The sequence below is a fragment of the Papaver somniferum genome, chromosome 11, assembly GCF_003573695.1.
Source record: "Papaver somniferum cultivar HN1 chromosome 11, ASM357369v1, whole genome shotgun sequence".
NCBI classification, from domain to species: domain Eukaryota; kingdom Viridiplantae; phylum Streptophyta; class Magnoliopsida; order Ranunculales; family Papaveraceae; genus Papaver; species Papaver somniferum.
The window spans coordinates 184,717-204,022 of NC_039368.1; the positions used below are offsets into that span (position 1 = coordinate 184,717).

At 36.5% G+C, this 19,306-nt stretch overlaps 4 protein-coding genes across 4 annotated transcripts; all 4 read right to left on the reverse strand.

Moving 5' to 3' along the window:
- Nucleotides 1–878: 878 nt before the first annotated feature.
- On the reverse strand, nucleotides 879–2,784 carry LOC113322240. Its single transcript, XM_026570297.1, has 6 exons — nucleotides 2,711–2,784; nucleotides 1,991–2,040; nucleotides 1,642–1,890; nucleotides 1,344–1,553; nucleotides 1,053–1,246; nucleotides 879–939 (listed from the first exon to the last, which is right to left on the reverse strand). The coding sequence occupies exons 3-6, from the start codon at nucleotides 1,804–1,806 to the stop codon at nucleotides 879–881; spliced, it is 630 nt and encodes a 209-aa protein (XP_026426082.1). The 5' UTR covers nucleotides 1,807–1,890; nucleotides 1,991–2,040; nucleotides 2,711–2,784.
- Nucleotides 2,785–4,562: 1,778 nt separating this feature from the next.
- Nucleotides 4,563–5,057, reverse strand: LOC113322241. The gene has a single exon (XM_026570298.1). The coding sequence runs from the start codon at nucleotides 5,055–5,057 to the stop codon at nucleotides 4,563–4,565; it is 495 nt and encodes a 164-aa protein (XP_026426083.1).
- A 1,660-nt stretch (nucleotides 5,058–6,717) lies between these two features.
- LOC113322242 (F-box protein At3g07870-like) lies at nucleotides 6,718–7,889 on the reverse strand. Its single transcript, XM_026570299.1, has 2 exons — nucleotides 7,325–7,889; nucleotides 6,718–7,169 (listed from the first exon to the last, which is right to left on the reverse strand). Exons 1-2 carry the CDS (start codon nucleotides 7,887–7,889, stop codon nucleotides 6,718–6,720), a joined length of 1,017 nt encoding a protein of 338 aa, XP_026426084.1.
- A 6,804-nt stretch (nucleotides 7,890–14,693) lies between these two features.
- Nucleotides 14,694–16,742, reverse strand: LOC113321046. The gene is made up of 2 exons (XM_026568926.1): nucleotides 16,615–16,742; nucleotides 14,694–16,081 (listed from the first exon to the last, which is right to left on the reverse strand). The coding sequence occupies exon 2, from the start codon at nucleotides 15,382–15,384 to the stop codon at nucleotides 14,848–14,850; it is 537 nt and encodes a 178-aa protein (XP_026424711.1). The 5' UTR covers nucleotides 15,385–16,081; nucleotides 16,615–16,742; the 3' UTR covers nucleotides 14,694–14,847.
- Between the last annotated feature and the right edge of the window lie 2,564 nt (nucleotides 16,743–19,306).

The window sequence follows — 19,306 nt, forward strand, 5'->3', positions numbered from 1 at the left end:
GTTCAAAATCATTGTCAAAAAACTAGGCCATCAAAAATAATTCTGGTGATAAAAGATTTTTCCCACTAAATATTTTCATGACAATTTTGTTTTGTCTCCGTAATAAGTTCTATCAACTAAGTACCTAGTCTTTAAATCATATTTTACCAACAAATGTTTTTGTCTCTTAATAGAGCTTTGGACGATCGTTATCGCCGTTTTTAAAAATGGTTTCTGAAACAAATATTTCAGCCACTAAAAGTGAGTTTTATACACAAAGAAATTTGATCTCCAAATATATTTTATTGACTAATGTATTTAGTCTGCAAAGATTCATTTTTGGAAACAAAAAAATTGGTCTTGGAATAAAAAACATTAATGACATCATAATATTGTGACAAAATTGATTTTTTTGGAGTCTGATATATTTGTCGTTGTAAAATAATTTTAAAGACAAATCTTACTTGTCTTGTAAAAATATTTTACGTAATGAAATACATCGTCTTTAAAATTATTTTTGAAAGACCGAATATATTTTTCGTGAAAAAGTTGTTTCATTGACCAACAATTTTGTCTTGAAATAAGTCATTTTAGAGACAACAAATTTTATCTATGAAAACAAACTAAACAAACAAAATGCTTTTGCTGTAAATAAATCTGGTGACTAATTTACTTGCCTTTGACGAAAAAAAAAGGAAACGATTTTTGTTTGTCTCCAAATAATTCTTTTAGGTGAGGAAAAAACTTCGGTTTTAATTTTTATTTGGAGACAAGTAGATTCGCTGCGAATACCTTTTCTTTATTTCCAAAATACTCAGCAAACTGGTCTTTGTAATTCATTAAAATATGAAAATAATATAGAAATGAAAACCATTTACACTGAATAATATTGCAATAACTTAAGCAGCAATTGCACTCATGGCTGCTAACTGAACTATTTTGAAGAACACTTCTAAAATACTGAAAAAACTAATACTCATTTAACTTTAACTAAAAACAAGGAGTAACATTAAAACTAAGCACTAAGCATATTTTGGATCTTCAATGGTGGGAGAATCAGGTGGATCAAGAACCAATATTTAACAGAGTGCGTTGTGCCTAAAACTTGTGTTGGCTTCATTAATTTTTTCCATCTTCTCTCTGTGTAGATTGATTTTTTTTCGTCCTGTGAAACTGGCAACGTATGCCCTTGAAGACTTTGTTCTCCCTTCAACCTGACAATGTATGGCCTTACGGCCTTAAAATTCTCATGACAATCACGACATTTCTGAAATTTAAGAAAAGTATTTAAGTTAGCTCCTGCAAGAGTATTAAAATGTATACATCACCTATATCTTCCAAAGTACAGTAACCATTTAGTTCACCTTAATTCTCTCCAAAACAAAGAGTTCACACAAACTAGACCAATTTGCTGGTGAGATGTTCCCAAAAGGATTACCCCGCCCTTCTTCAATAGTTGCATACTCTCTAAAATGCATCAGCATTTCACGCTTAAAGTTGGTATAACCTTTTGACATAAGATAATTCAGAAATCTCTTAACAGATGGTCTTGTGGTGTCTAGTATGAAATTATCCTACAATATCATGACAAATACGAGTTGTGAATCAAAAGTCAATAAAAAAAGACCATAGCGATAATTTTCCTTCAAAAATGGTGAATACCTTTAGCTGTTCAATTAATATCTCCCTATCTTGTGCAGGGATTGTTTTCGATGACTTGTATCTCAAAGGAGCAAAAGCATGAATTAACGTATGGCATTCACCGGCCAAATCAGATCTATGTTCTCCTAGAAGTACACCAGATTGTTCATCAATCATAATAGGCATCCTTCCATTCTGAGCCACTCGTTCCTCCAGTCGTATTCTACGTAGTTGTCCCCGGACAAATGGGATCTCCTAGTCTTAGTCCTTCTGTAAAATCAACAAAAATACAGTGAATATCTGGTTGGGAAATTGATTTTTCTCAGATATTGACCACAAGTCTATAGAAATTAGAAGTAATTTGCAATACCATGTTCGAAGCAGCCAAGCGATCCATATGGGTAGTAGGATATGCCTAACCTAGATATTAACAAAATATCCAATATAAGAACCAATAAAATAAATAAAAGTATGATGATATCATTACAACCACGCAGACACATCACAAACAATATAGGAAAAAGCCTAAAAAAGTAATGTTGAATCAGATCCCACTTGAACACGAATTAAGTAAACGCTTCTGTAACTGTAACTGTAACTGGATATGCCCATTCCCATTTTAATTTCATGTGAAGCATGAGTTATCAATCTAACAGATCAAAAGATATCCAAAGCAGACTAATAATCCGTAAAACTTAAAAACATGAATGAAGCAGCACAACAACGTAATGATTATGAAACCCAATAACTAAACAAAAAAAAACATCCGCACATCATAACATCCAATAATTTGACAAAATTAAATCAACACATAACTAATTCAAAACAATTGAAATTGATAAAACCCTTAATTTGGTTTCTGTCTCATATCTTTTGCTCATTGAATTTTTTTAACATATAGCCTATGCAGCATCAAAATTATAAAGAAATAAGAGGTTTTTTGAAACTGGGAAGGTGATCGTAAGAAATCAATTAGACTCCAAGATTGTAGTTGATCCAACAGCAAACGAACAAAGAAACAAAGTTAGGGTTTTGAATCAATTGAGTTAAAAGAATTAATGAAGAATCTATGGAATCAATGACGTGATACCTTCGATTTGATATAGAATTTTGCGAGCACAATTGGATGACAATACGGTTCCCTCCCAGACATGAGAAGTTGCTCTAGACCAAAATTAGATAATAGATCCATTAAAATCACCATCTCTCAGATGGTTATAACTGAATAGTTCATCCGTATATAAAAAAAAAACTGAATAATCCATCCTATCTTCTGGAATCCTCTTTTTGCTATTTTAATAAATATCTTTTTCTGAATTCTCAATCATCATATTTATATAATGGTAATTCACCATAAAAATAAATAAAAAAAGACAAAATGGCTATTCGATCACAGTCATCTTCTTGCTAAACATCGTGTTATGCTTGTCGCATGAATGTCCATCGTGCTTCTTTCCTCTTATCACATAATTATTCTTCGCCTAATTTCCCTCTTCCTCGTGTTGATGGTTGTCTTAGTTAGGGCGAGGTTATGGATTAGCTATGTGCCATATTTCCCCCACTACAGTATCCAGAAATAACCTAAAAATTACCTAAAAGTTCCGGCATTGTCTTCAATTTATCGGCAATACCGGCTTCAGGTCCCGGCATAGTATATTTTTAATTTACAATGCCATTTGATGGTCTCGGCATGCATTGTATTTCATGAAACAATGCGAGTACTTTTGATTCAATGTCGTAATTCATCGTATATATGACGACATCAGATATGATTGTTAGTTTTCTTATATTCATTTCGTGTGTGTTTTGATATAGGGATAGAGCCAAGAAAGATAACAAAGAGAAAACTAAAGATGTTGGCATTAAGAAAAGAAAGAAGAACGCTCTTGGTATCCCCGTGTCCTTGCCTCCTCGAGGAAAAGAACAAGGTCGCAAAAAGTGTTTGTATTTGTTTGTCTTGTAGGTGCAATCCATCATAAGAACACCAAAACATGTATGAGCTAAGTTTGCAAGCAAAGGATGCAAAATGAATATTTGAAGGGGCTTGTTGTCCGGCCCTCTTTTAATGATATGTGTGTAGTTGTGATCCCAAATTATCTTCTCAAATTTTTGCATAACGCTCCTACCTTCCCATTCAACCTTTCTAATAGTTGCTTGTGTGCTATAAATTGTACTTAGAAAAGAAAGGTTCGTCTGATGCTTTTCCTTAAAGCCCCTGAGAATTTTTCTTGGTTTGATACATGCTTTGGTCAATATCTTTACATCCTCCATTTCATGAGGTTTTAGCTTCACAACTAGGGAGTGACCAACAAAATCTTCCGGATCGGGATGGTTATGGCGGCCGAACCACACCACGCAATCCCATCCAAATCCAAAGTCTTTTCCAGTAGAAAATACCGGGTCAACTAGAGAATATCTCCTAAGAGTCGAACATAGGTTTTACGCCGGCCTGTTCGAGCCTCGCACAAATTGCACTACGACAAGCAAAAATACTTGATGCTACCCGCGTCGCGATTGTTTTTGTTTTTGGACCATATGGACAGTAATCACCGTGTTAATGGGATTACGAATTCTCGACCATTAATGGTGATATACTTACATCATGTCCCGATTGCAGAAGCTACGGTGCATTGCCCCTTCACAATCCGGCCGACTGCAGCGCTACAGGGGGATTCCCCCCCTTCACAAACTGCAAGGTTGCCTTAACGTGTTCGCTGATTGGGTTGTAAAGAAATTTATAGGAAATAAAGGAAAGGGTTGTTAGTCTACATACCTGAAACCCACCTCTTCCACGTGTATTTCCACCCTCCATGTCTGTCTGTCCAATGCCTGCTCTGGTGAAAGATTCGGTTGCTCAAGTTGTTATTTACGCACTCGTCCCAAGTTAGCTTCGGTCGGCCTCTACGTTGTATCCTTCCTTCGGTGCGCCTGATGCGACCTACTCAAACTGGGGCATCAGGTGGTCTTCGCTGGAGATGCCCAAACCAGCGCAGCCGATGATGTGCGAGCACCTCCTTGATTGGCGCTACCATAAGTTTCTTACGCACGTACTCATTCATGATACGGTCATGCCTCGTATGTCCGCATGCCCATCTCAGCATCTGCATCTCGATACTCTTTAGCCTCAAAGTGTCCCGGCTGTTTATTTCCCAACATTCCGCACCGTATAGCATGGCATGCCTGATCGCGTATTTGTAAGACTTACCTTTAAGCTTTAGAGGCACTTTGCGGTCACAAAGGACGCCAGAATCCATACGCCATTTCCCCCAGCCAGATTGGGTTCGATGGAGAATATCCTCCTCGATGCCCCCATTACTTTGGAGTATCGATCCTAGGTAGCGAAACGATTCTTTCCTTGGTACAGGTTGTCCATCCAGCAGAATGTTCCCTTGAGCTAAAGATTCAGCAGCAATTCTCTCTTCACAATCATCCACCATTGTTAAACTAGTGTTCATCATTTAAAATGTTACGCGAACCAACTACGACCACCACTTTTTTTTGATTTATTCATGTATTTTTAATTTTCTCGGCGGTTCCTTTCCTCATCATAGTCATCTTCGTGGGGTATTGGCTATCTTCGTTCGCATAAATATCATCATCATAATAGACTTCATTACCGTCATCATAACCTCCTTCATTTTCATCATCATTGTTACCCACTTCATTATTGTTATGAATATTAGAATTATATCATATGTTGAACACAATGTTCAGGGCGATTGGAAGTGTAACGAGAATCATATATCGGATTCACATTCTCATAACCTTGTGTATTGTCTCCAAATGAAAGATTAACAAAGTCATAAACAAAGTCACTCACCGGTAACCCTTCGTATGGAATTTGAATTTCGGGATCATGCCAGTTGTATGGTAGAGGGACATGCCCTGGATTGTTAACGAATTCCTCTTCCAGCATATTTAACTATTGTTCATCTTGAGGTAAAACTAGTGTTTCGTCTTCCCCCGCTATCCAGTCAAGCATATTGTCATCCCTCAGTAGACTATGAACGTCGTGAACATCAATGTTATGTTGCCTTGCTTTACCTTAAATTCTTTGTTGCTCCAACTTCAAATTGTACTGGACATACACCATATCATTTATTCTCGATGAAAGTAAATGATTGCGTAGTTTAGTGTGGTTTCTTTCAAACACACTCCAATTCCTCTCTGGAGGGATGGATACTCAGCACCATAACAATGAATAGGTCATCTATTTAGGGATGGAGGTAGTTCTTAAAAAGAAAAGAAAAAATTAGTCACAACATTTTTCAGACACGTTATAACGTTTTCACGCACGTTATATCCGTTACATAGGAATTTCAGATTATAATTTTCTTTTAATTTTCTATTTAACCATTATAACGCCCGTTTTTATGAAAAACGTATAAAAAACACGTTTTTTCCGTTAAATAACGCGTTTTTTGTCCAAAACTTGCTCACATCCTCCAAAACACGTTTATAACGGTCATGCCTAGTACCCGTGACCTGAGCCGTGACCCGTTTTTCAAACCTTGACTTGAACCACAAACTTAGTGTCTTCCTCAGGTCCGTGTCGTTCTTCCTCACGTAGTAGTTTGATCGATTTATTAAGGATCTTGTTAATCAAATAAGATGATTGTGATCGAATAGCCATTTTGTCTTTTTTTATTTATTTTTATGATGAATTACCATTATATAAATATGATGAACGACACTTGATAAATGTGTTCATGATGATTTGGGACAATTTGAGGAACTTCTTTTTTTTGAAGAACTTTTTTTTTGCTCGGTTACATCATTTGAAGAACTTGTGTTATTTTCTAGAGTAGGAATTAAAAGCAAATGTAAATAGGATTAATATTCTGAGTAAACGCTTCCCAATCTCACAACTGAAAGCCAAACACAAAAGACCGATATAATTAGAATGAAAACAATCATACAGAAGAGAAATTTACTGTCTAAAACACATCCAAGAAATTAACAGTACGAATATTGAAATCCAGTGATTCGTCTAGAAAAATAACATCAGATCCAGTGCACGATCGGAAAATGTGGTGTTAATCATATGAATCCAACTAGGCATGCATGCAAATAAATTAAGAACAGAATGAAATATGTTTACGCATCAATCTGTCCATCATCCTTCCACTGTTGTTTTCCTATAAAGATTTCCTTGGGTGCTGGATTCACATCATACCTTTTTCTGAATTTAGACCCTTTTTCTCCAAGAGCTTTCAGCGAAACAAAGCTGTTAACGTGTGAAAATAGATAACGGAAGTCGTTATCCATAAGCTTTTCCAAGGCTGCAGTTTGTGGATTATAACAGAAAAGACAACCCTTATAGCGCATCAGAACTTCACCACTATTTGTAAGAGCACACGGCTCTGCTTCACGTTCAACTGGTATGCTGAACTCCTTAAACCAGCTCAATAAGTGGTAATCATCTTGCTCATTCACGTCATAACTACAGTTTTCCTCCGTCTTTCTTAAGAACCATATATCTATGCGTTCACGTAGCTTCTCATGAACAAAACACAAGCATCCTCCCAATATCTTAAGCCGAAAAGAGTCTACATAATTATTTGTAGAACGGACAAAAGGTGGTGATTGGAGCAAGTATACGTTCTCCTTGGCCAAATCAAAGGACACAATCTTCCCTTCCTTGTTAAGCCAGTGAAGTGCTCCATTTCCAACGTGCCAAATGGGGATCGATAATCAGGCATACCCTCAAAAGCGCCCATACCAGGTCGCAGTGAGTAACTTGTGGTTCCCGTCTCTCTCCAACCGCTGCCACTGCCTATTGTGTATACCTCGACCCTCCCCAGATGAGTTGTTTCGGTGTAGTGGATTTTTACGATTTTGTACTTGTTAGTAGAAAGATGGTAACCAAAACCACACACTATTAACTCAGAGTAGTCGACAATGTTGTCTCTTTTGATTACTCGTGGAATATTTACGTATTCTCCAGTGATAGGATTACAGATATAGCTAGGTTCAAGGATATCAAAACAATAGTTTTCAGAAAAGCAAATCAATCCGTTGCATGTACCAATGACTGACTTACCAACAGTGGGAGGTTGGTTGATCTTTCTAAGTTTATTGCGAGTCTGGTTATTATACTCTCCATAGTAAAGCTGGTTGCCGCGTTCCAGTGTAAATGTAAAGCAGAAAAGAAGTCCAACTGGAATATCAGAAGTTATATGCCAAGGACGACTTGGGTAATTGTTACCTTTCAGCAGTGATAATTGGTGTAGTATGTGCGCCTGAGCAAAGGAAGGTTGACAAAGCATGTCGTTACACGTTTTGCATTTGCACACTTGTTTGCACTATACGACTGAATCAGCAGGTAAGCGAGAAAGTATATTCAAAGTAAGATCTGATGGGAGAATCGTCTCCATGCATATATGCATCTCTAGGCAAATCGCTTTCGTCTCTTTCAAGTTTTACTCCTACTCCAACTGAAATTTGTAAAGTAAGAAAAATGCCAATTACTGATATCATAGCAAATAAGACGTATACAATTCTATGCAACAAGATGATAATAACTTTTGAAAAGCTTAAAAATTGGCATGAACTTGGCTATGCCAGAACATATAACACTTAGAAGACATACCACCATTGGTCCTCTACTAACACAATGAAATATGCTTTGAAGCCAACATTTGTCCATGATGGGCAATTGCCCCCATATCCTATGCTACCTTTTAACAATTAATACCCGAAGTTCTCCAAATCACTGTTGCCCTAATCCACCAATCAAGACTAAAGCTTTGAATCAAAAGAAAAACATTTGTCTACATCACCGCAAACCCTAATCCTACAAAATCAACAATCAAATGAATCATGAAAACAAACACCCATAGAAGGACAGAATCAAACACTATTGGTGCATTCTAAACTCTATCACGCCTTAGTTGTTTAGAAATAGAAGAACATACAAAATCAAAGCATTTATCAAACGAAAAATAAGAAATGAAACGTACCCTTAACTGGATCAGTTCTTCAAGCTTTAAGCTTTTGTGTTCTTCACCTCTGTGAAATGCTCAGGGGAAGAATATCTTATAATCTCATCGTTTAGTTTAGGTAGTTATCGATTTAGGCGCGGGTATAGGGGAAGAAGATCTTTTAATCGTATCGTTTATTTTAGGTAGTTCTCGATTCGGGCGCGGGAATATTTTATGCAGTTATTGATTCGGGCGGGAGAATATATTTTGAGAGCCTGTTGCTGAAACGAACGTGTCAAAAGTTTTTTTTTTTGTTTTTTCCTGATAAAATCATAAAAAAGATGGGCTTTTGTTAACTTGTATATCCGTATACATGTTAAGGTTTAATAAAGAATTATTTTATTTTTTTGGAAATTGTGTTTTTTTATCTTATTCTACTAGAAATTGGTTTTTTTTATACTAAAAACAATAATTTTTGTCCCCAATGCAAAGAATTACTGTTTTCAATGCAATAAAACAAACAAATCTTGTTTCCAATGCAAGAAATTGTTGTTTTAGTAAACCTTAATATGTATACGGGTATACAAGTTAACAAGACCTAAAAAAATGGAGTAATTAATTTAGCACGTGAAAATACGTCTATCCCCATAGAAAATTGCTTGAAATGAGTTTATAGGAAACAACTCAAAAGCCTTTTGAAGCTGTGACTCGGAACATAGGAGTTTCCGGAGCCTTCTGAAGCTGTGACTCAGAACATAGGACTTTACTTGAGGAAGAAATCACAAGAGGATTGTTCCGTTCCTCTAGATGGGTATTCGTATGATCAAGTTGGATGAACTGCCCATATTGAATTCTTTGTTTTAACATAGCAAGGTGCAGCATACCTTTCACAAAGAAATGGTGAATTGACCTGTTTATGGGGTGTGATTAAATCAACCTTCTTTTTCTGTGTGAATAAGGATTGAGCCTAGGAGGTATTAGGGTTGATAAAAGTTTCAGGATGGATTTGGTAGTTTGGCGTAGGTTTTGATAACGAATAACTTGTAGATTCAAAAAATGTCCTCGCCACGTGTAAGACATCGAAGACAATAAGAACGTTGAAAACATTAGTCAAAGATACTATTATCAAACACGAGGAAAAAACATTTAATGGCAAGTCAAATCATCAGTCAGCAGATCTCACAGAACCTTTAGTAAAACTGGAGGTTACGAGGTGACGACTACGAAGTAAAGCAAGTAACGAAGTATCATTGACGAAGTGAAGAAAAGACACAGAGAAGAAGACATGATATCCGGATTAACGACTATGGAGCGACGAAGCAAAAAAAGATAATACCCAGCGAAGATAAGTTGTTGAGCAAGAAATATGGACACATGGATAAACAAGTTGCCGGAAATATTACCGAAATAATAGATATTTTAGCAATGAATATTAAGGTAGCGAAGTAACATATGAATCACGTGAATTATGTGAGTTTTAGTGAAGTAAAGGATGGGTTGTACTCCACTACTCCAACCGTCTATAAAAGGGACAATGTGATATTCAAAGAGGGGTTGAGAGAATTTTTCTTGAGAGTTTATGTTAGGGTTTGGGATGTAAACTTAGAAATAAAACTCCTTCTTTAATAAAATTATTCTTTCTCTTTATCATTAGCAATACTATGTCTTTATTTTTTTTCTAACTATTAGGTCATTTGGGTGTTCTGTAGGTTTTCCTGCAATTATATTTTAGCGCTGGACCACAATTTGGAGGAGTAAGATGGCTTACCTGAAAACTATTATCAACTTGGTTTGAGTTCATATTTTCTGATTTTTAGTTCAAAACGTTTTAACCGGACATTATCATGTTTACGCAAAGTTAGGTTTTAGCATTTATTGAACTTGAAATTCTTTGAGTTTTAGAGAATTTTATCTTCATTAATTTGAATGTTATAATATAGACCGGGTGATTTACGTTATTACATAGTTCCAAAATTCTGAAATGGAACGAATGGGTAAACACGGTGAAGAAAGACAAAAAAGGCAAATGGAGTTTGGAAAATCCTTAGAAATGGGAAGCAAAAGAACAACAAATCTACAACATAATCCGACTTAAAATGAACAAAAAAGAGAACAAGGATGAGAGAAAGATATTTGGAAGAACAGCGAATGAGGATCGTAAGACATAACACCATTTTGATACAGGAAAACAATCATCTCAGCGAAGAAAGTTTAACACGAGATCCCAAATAAGAAATGAAGGCCCTGAGAAGAAAACGGGTAGGAGTTCATTAAGAAAAGGACATTCGCGTTCAAGAGAATACGACGAAGAAGCAGACGAATACATGGAGAGGATAGCGAAGAACGAGACATCCGAAGAACAATAGAGGAAAGTATAAAGGAAATGAAAGGGAAGGAGAAGCGAGTTAGTCAAATAATGCCAATTGAACAAAAGTGTATGTGAGCATCATTACACAACTCACATGGAATGGGGAAGATATAATCGGCATGAGAAATAAAAGAAACGAGAAAATATGTTTACTGCAACACATCAAAATATAGTATTGAAATGTTATTTAATCTGAAGCAAGGATATAATGAAAGTTTAAGAAGTCTAGTAGAGAGATGGATGAATATCTGTAGCGAGCAAACAGGAAGGGTAGCGGAGAAGAATGTTATCTTTCATTCAAGATTGGATGATGGAAAAACTAGCAAGCGATGACCAATCTTCTACGCGTGCAGGGAACTGTATTGTGAAAAGGTTAATTGGAAGATCTGGCCAAAGAAGGTGATAGCCCTGTAGATTCGTTCCAAGGTTCGATCCTTCCCAGTAAAACGCGGTGTGTTCGAATGATGATCGCTTTTACGCGATAAAGGGGGAGTAATCCTAAGTGGGGGACCACCCTCTAAGCCTAAGATATGGCATGCACCCTAGTTCGCATAGTACGCAAGAGGCACACCTACGTAAGACCTAACGCGCGTCAAATTGGTAAATTCTTAGAGATACGAGTCAGGGGCAATGAGAAGACATGTCCGCTGGAGATTGTTAGGCAAACAACCTAATGGTTTCCAGTAAGGGGTGTAAAAATACAATCAGCGCGCCGAAGGTAGACGGTTGATCTACAGGTGATCGGTGTGTCTGGAGCGTATCCGATCACATCGGTTGTCAAGTCCTCGCTACGATACACTCGGTTTCAAAGATCACTTAGGGTGTGATACCGTAAGCATTATCCATATCGGCGAAGGGATAACAGGTCACGAAAACAACTGATTGTAAGAATACACCGGATGATAATAGCTCAACTGTAACAGTTAGGGATACGCTTCCTTGAAGGGGCAGTCAGGGGGAGTATAAAAGGACGACACCCTCCATTTGGGAGCTGAACGACCATAAATACTATGTATATCACTAGTGATAAAATTATTCTTTCTCTGTATCATAAGTGATACTATGTCTTGATTTATTTATTATTTGGTCATTAGGTTGTATTGTAGGCTTTCCTGCAGTTACATATATAACTGGTAATAGATTCCATAGCATCGGAAATATCAAATTATCCTTCAAAGCAAGTACCATATGGAACGAAGAATGAAACTGGTGTCCTTTAGGATTTTTCCTAGCAAGCATGATTGATAGATAATAACCATGTGCATTGCTAAGCTTTGTTGCAGTAAACCACCACTGATTATCTTCATAATTCCGGTGTGTCCTTTTAAGATCCCTTTTTTTGTAGCTTCATGGAATAACTTATGTAATTCCATAGATGACTTGAAGGTGATAGAGATCAGTTTTCCATGAGCATGAAATTCTGGTAGGTTTATGGGTGAATAAGGTGTTATAATAGTGCATGATAATATAAAGAATTTTCGTTCAATTGTGATAAACCGGTGTTCTGAAGCCATAGCTAGGTTTAAAATGTTCCAATGCAACTAATGTAAGAAACTAATCGCTAACAGGGGTGAAGAAATCAATTGTGTTAAACCGGTGTTCTGAAGCCATAGCTAGATTTAAAAGGTTCTATCCTTATAAATATGGATGGTGAACCACTGTCATGCCACCATACACTACTATTTTCAGCAACAACATTGGCGTCTTGCACTACTATGATAAGTTTGTCTTCGTCCATAATTGTTTCATTTTTATTTTGTTTCTTTCGTAGACGACAGTCACGAACATAATGGTCGGGTTTCTTATAGAAGTAGCAATCGTCCTTCTTCTTTTTGTTGGGATGTTGCTTCTTAAACTAAGTATCATGCTTAGGTTTCAAAGCTTCCACAGAATTAACCTTAAAAAAATTTTCAGTTTTTTTATTATCCTTAATTTATCATTTACGAAAGTCTTCTTCTATACGAAGATGATGCTATAAACCTTCTAAATCATAGTCATTTTCAACATGCTTAAGTTTATTTTTGTAACCATTCCAAGAAGAAGGAAGACGGGAAATTATAACCCCAACAACAAAGCCATAACCAAGTTAAATTCCAGCATGCTTAAGATGATTAACAATGAGTAAAAGTTCACTGACCTGAGAAATAATTGACTTACTGTCAACCATTTTAAAATCCATGAAGTTGTAAATCAGGAATTTCTTGTTACTTGCTTTAGAAATCTTGTATTTGTTGTCAAGCGTAGTCCATAATTCCTTTACAGACGCAATACTTCGATGAGACATTAGTTTCCAGGGCATTCAAAATATGACCACGACACATAAAATCATCATCCTGACGCTTCATACATCTGGCCCTCAATTCAGCAGTCACATCATCTTTTAGGGAAGGAATTTCATCCAGTCCCTTTTCAATGATATACCACAACTTGATGTAATCAGGAAAATTTCATGGTCTCTTTCCAGAGGGTAAAATTCTCACCATCAAAATGTTCCAAGTGATTCAGATTTTGGTTCATAACCTGTAAGGATTGAGCAGTTGTGTTTGAAGATTCACACTCCATTATTGAAGAGATAATTGCTGAAAACTATTGGGAAATGGGTACTCAGAGGATGAATTCAGAGAACAGAAAAGAATGTTGTATCACTGGAGATTCAAGGCCTTGTGATTCTCTTCAGCAATTATTTTGACCTTTCTTAGAACATTGGCGAGTACAATCGGTCAGCGAAATATTGCTTTAAGGATACAATGAAGCCCTAACAACGTTGTTGAATTCAAAGGTTGTACTCCCTTGATCTAACCAAGGTCACACACTAATAGAATCTGAAGATGCTTAGAGAAAAAGAGATTATGATGATTGCAATGGGAAGAATCCTTTATAATTCATAGAGGGTTTCCTTTTTGAGACGTCTGTTCATCACGCTATCAAAAGTCATCATCCATTAATAAAAAGAGACGCGACTGCAGAAAATTATACCAACATGCATACTCAAACAATATTGGCAAATATCCAACAATACCAGCATACATACTTAAACAATCTTGAGCAATGGCTCCCGCAACCCCTTTATTTGGTATGAAACCAGCATTTACATTAATCTTGATGAATGATAAAGGGAGCGATCCCCTTTATGACTGTGGTTCGCCAAAGGATTCTGATCATAAGATCGTTCATCTACGGGAACACAAACACGCATCCTTGAAAACCACATCGTTTCTCATTCTTCATATGTATAGAAAGATAGAGACCCATTGTGAACTTTGCATCATTCCGATCATGCATCCACAAATAAATATTTCCCTAGCATCTCCAACATGTATAACGAACTCCATGGAAGCATTATTAATCATTCTCTGGAAGAATATCTGGCAAAGGGATAAGACGACAGAACACAACATCAAGCAAGAATAAGTTTCACTAGTTTAGATGGCAACTTCTACAAGAATTTTCCTGTTTTCACTCGGCTATTCTATTTCTACCTCATTTGAAGAACTGGTTATTGTTTTTTATATAGTAGTAGCTAAAAAGGAGAATGTAAATAGATCTAATATTCTGAGTATAAGCTGAAAGTTTTTATGTTCACTTTCTCCTTATTGAGTTTCCCAATATCACAATCGAAAGCCAACTAACCTAAAACACCGGCAACACAAAGCGATATAAGAAAGGAAACAATCATGCATAAGGGAACTTAACTGTCTAAATGTGCATCGATCCAAGAAATTAACATGCAAATGTTGAAATGCCTAAAACGTCCAACAGAAAAATAATGTGCGTCCAGTACATCAACAAAAAAAATGAAGTGCGAAGCATTAAAATTTCACTGAGCATGCAAGCAACTAATTTAGTAACAGAATGAAATAGGTCTATGCATCAGTCTCTATATCATCCTTCCTCTGCTGTTTTCCAATAAAGATTTCCCTCGGTGCTGGATTTACATCATACCTTTTTTCTGAATTTAGACCCCCTTTCTCCAAGAGCTTCCAACGAAACAAAGCTGTTGACGTGTGGAAATACATAACCGAACTCGTTATCCATAAGCTTTTCCAAGGATGCAGTTTGTGGATTATAACAGAAGAGGCAACCCTTGTAGCGCATTAGAACTTCACCACTATTCGTAAGGGCACAAGGCTCTGCTCCACTTTCACCTATTGGTATGCTGAACTCCTTAATCCAGCTCAATAAGTCGTAATTGTCCTGCTCATTCACATCAGAACTACTGCTTTCCCCTGTCTTTCTTAAGAACCATATGTCTAAACATTCATCTCTCTTTTCATGAACAAAACACAAGCATCCTCCCAATACCTGAAGTCGAAGACAGTCTCCGTAAAAACTTGTTGAACGGACAAAAGGTGGTGGTTGGAGCAAGTATACGTTCTCCTTAGCCAAATCAAAGGACACAATCTTCCATTCCTTGTTAAACCAGTGAAGTGCTCCGTTTGCCAACGTATCAAAGGGGGATCGATAATCAGACATACTCCGATAAGGGTACCCCTTACGAGGTCGCAATGAGTGAGTGGTTGTTCCCGTCACTCTCCAACCGCTGCCACTGCCTACTGTGTACACCTCGATCCGCCCCAGATGAGTTGTTTTGGTATAGTGGATTTTTACGATTTTGTACTTGTTAGTAGAAGGATGGTAACCAAAACCACATACTATAAACTCAGAGTAGTCGACGACGTTGTCTCTTTTGATTACTCGTGGAATATTTACATATTCTCCCGTGATAGGATTACAGATATAGCTAGGTTCAAGGACATAAAAACGATAGTTTTCAGAAAAGCAAATCAGTCCGTTGCATGTACCAATGACTGACTTACCAACAGTGGGAGGTTGGTTGATCTTCCTAAGTTTATTACGAGTCTGGTTATTGAACTCTCCATAATAAAGCTGGTTGCGGCGTTCCAGTGTAAATGTAAAGCAGAAAAGAAGTCCAACGGGAATATTAGAATCAGTATGCGAAGGAAGACTTGGGTAATTGTTACCGTTCAGCAGTGATAATTGGTGTAGTATGTGTGTCTGAGCAAAGGAAGGTTGACAAAGCAGGTTCTTACACGTTTTGCATTTGCACACTTGTTTTCAAAGTAAGATCTGATGGGAGAATCGTCTTCATGCATCTATGCATCTTTAGGCAAATCGCTTTTGTGTCTTTCATGTTTTACTCCTACTCCAACTGTAAAACAAATGCTAATTGTTAATATCATGTTTTACATATACTTCCGTACAACAAGATGATAATAAGTTCTGAAAAGCTTTAAAATTGGCATGAACTTGGCTGTGCCGGCACATATAACACTTAGAAGACAGGAGGGACACCATTGGTCCTCTACTAGCGCAATGAAATATATGCACTGAAGCCAACATTTGTCCATGAGGGGCAAGTGCCCCCATAGCCTATGCTGCCTCTTAACACTTAATAACCGAAGTTCTCCAAATCACTGTTGTCCCCTAATCCGCCAATCAAGACTAAAACTTTGGATCAAAAGAAAAAGATGCATTTGTCTACATCACTATAAAACCCTAATCCTACAAAATCAATAATCAAAGGAATCATGAAAATCAAACACCCTTAGAAGAACAAAATCAAGCACTATTAGTGCGTTCCGAACTCTATCACGCCTAAGTTGTTTGGTAATAGAAGAACATAAAAAAAAAAAAAAAAAAAAAAAGCATGTATGAAACATAAAATAGGATATGAAAACGTACCCTTAACAAGTTAATTGGATCAGGTCTTCAAGCCTTTTTCTTTTTTGTTCTTCACCTCTGTGAAATGATTAGGGGAAGAAGATCTTCGTATCTCATCGTTCAGTTTAGGTATTTATCGAGGGGAAGAAGATCTTCTAATAGTATCAGGTATTTTAGGTAGTTATGTATTCGAGCGCGGGAATATGTTTTGGGAGTCGTTGCTGAAACGAATGTGTCAAAATGGGGAGGGAGAGGTGGATCCGTTGGAGACGGTAACATTGACACGTTCATGGATATTCTTTGATATTTTTCCTTTTTAATAAATTTGGTGTTGGGGGGTTTGGCGGAAAAAATTTGAGAGCGAGGTCAAAATTGAATTGATGCTCAAGATGTGACATCATCAATGTAAGATTTTAAAGAAAATCATAAGCTGGAATAGTTATCATTCAGAGATAAGGATAGTGACGTTACAAGAAGAGTTTTTGTTATGTGCATCATACATGCACCTTTAGAATTCTCTAGTTTTATTTGAATTGGTTTTACTAGTCAGTTATCAAGTGGGAAGTTAGCCTAACTTGTGGGATAAGTGTTGCAAGTTATTTCATTAACCAAAAACCCTGTACATAAGTGTTATTTGTAATTCAAGAAACTATCGATTGAATGAATTAAAAGGTTAGTCTTCTAACAGAGGTTATGGTGTCCCTTTGAAGATACCGGAGGTTCGGTGTCCCTCTAATGATACCGAAAACTATTCCACAAACCATTCTATCATCCGCTTTGATGTTCACTGACTGTCAATATCATGATCTGTTATGCAAGCACATAACAAGTGGTATCAGAGAAGGTTAATCATCTTCCGCAAAGGCATAGATGGACCAAAACATATTTAAGAATTTGGAGACAGAAGTTAGCATTATAGGCACCCAGCAAGATGGGTTACAAAAGGAAGTTAGCAATATGAGCACTGGTTTAAAGAAGGATTTGAAAGATTTATGTGCAGTGTTTATATCTCGGTTGGATCAACTCATTAACAACAAAGGTATGGAATGCGTTGATGCTTCTAATATTGTTAATCTAAAAAATGATTTCCATAATATAGATGTTGTTGGTACTGAAGATCATACGATCCGGTCAAAAGAGATACATAAATTTGGTAATGATCGTCCATCATCAGGGTTTCAGTACAAGGGTTCTTGTTATCCAACTTATTTATTTGATATCTTTATGGAAAATGAAGAGATTGTTCGCACTAAGTTTCAAAATCATGTGTCTTTTGATATGTCAGACTTCTTTGATATATTTAAAGAGCATAATGGAGAAAAGGGTGAAATAATTCATACTACCAGTAGAAGTGCTACTTGGTTTTGCAATGTTGATTTCTTTTCAAAGTCTGAACAAAAGAAGCTACCATATTTATTGCAAAAATATTGTTACGTACCACTAACTTATCAATGGAATTGTCTGTTGATTGGGTTTCTCATAATAATCTGGTGTAGCAACTACAATGGAAAAGTTTGTGGACGTGTATTAACTAAAGCCTTGATTGATGTTGCTGGCTGTCAAAGATTATAGTTTTACAACCTTGAGGACAAGGTTGTCAATAAGAGTTGTGGATTGTTATGTGCATGATACATGCACCTTTAGGATTCTCTAGTTTTATGTGTTTTGTTATTTTGAATTGGTTTTACTAGTCAGTTATCAAGTGGGAAGTTAGCCTAACTTGCATGGATAAGTGTTGCAAGTTATTTCATTAACCAAAAACTCTATATATAAGTGTTATTTGTAATTCAAGAAACTATCGATTGAATGAATTAAAAGGTTAGTCTTCTAACAGAGGTTATGATGTCCCTTTGAAGATACCGAAGGTCCGGCGTCCCTCTAACGATATCGAAAACTATTCCACAAACCATTTTATCATCCGTTTTCATGTTCACTGACTGTCAATATCATGATCTGTTATGCAAGCACATAACAAGTGGTATCAGAGAAGGTTAATCATCTTCCTCAAATCCATAGATGGACCAAAAAAGATTTAAGAATTTGGAGACAGAAGTTAGCATTACAGGTACCAAGAAAGATGAGTTACAAAAGGAAGTTAGCAATATGAGCACTGGTTTAAAGAAGGATTCGAAAGATTTATGTGCAGCGTTTATATCTCGGTTGGATCAACTCATTAACAACAAAGGTATGGAATGCGTTGATGCTTCTAATATTGTTAATCTAAAAAATGATTTCTAGAATATAAATGTTGTTGGTACTGAAGATCATACGATCCGGTAAAAAGAGATACATAAATTTGGTAATGCTCGTCCATCATCAGGGTTTCAGTACAAGGGTTCTTGTTATCCAACTGCTTTCTTTTATATCTTTATGGAAAATTAAGAGATTGTCCGCACTAAGTTTCAAAATCATGTGTCTTTTGATATGTCAGACTTATTTGATATATTAAAAGAGCATAATGGAGAAAAAGGTGAAATAATTCATACTACAAGTAGAAGTGCTACTTCGTTCTGCAATGTTGATTTCTTTTCAAAGTCTGAAGAACAGAAGCTACCATATTTATTGCAAAAATATTATTATGTACCACTAACTTATCAATGGAATTGTCCTTTGATTGGGGTTCTCAAAATAATCTGGTGTAGCAACTACAATGGAAAAGTTCGTGGATGTGTGTTAAAGCCTTGATTGATGTTGCTGGCTCTCAAAGATTATG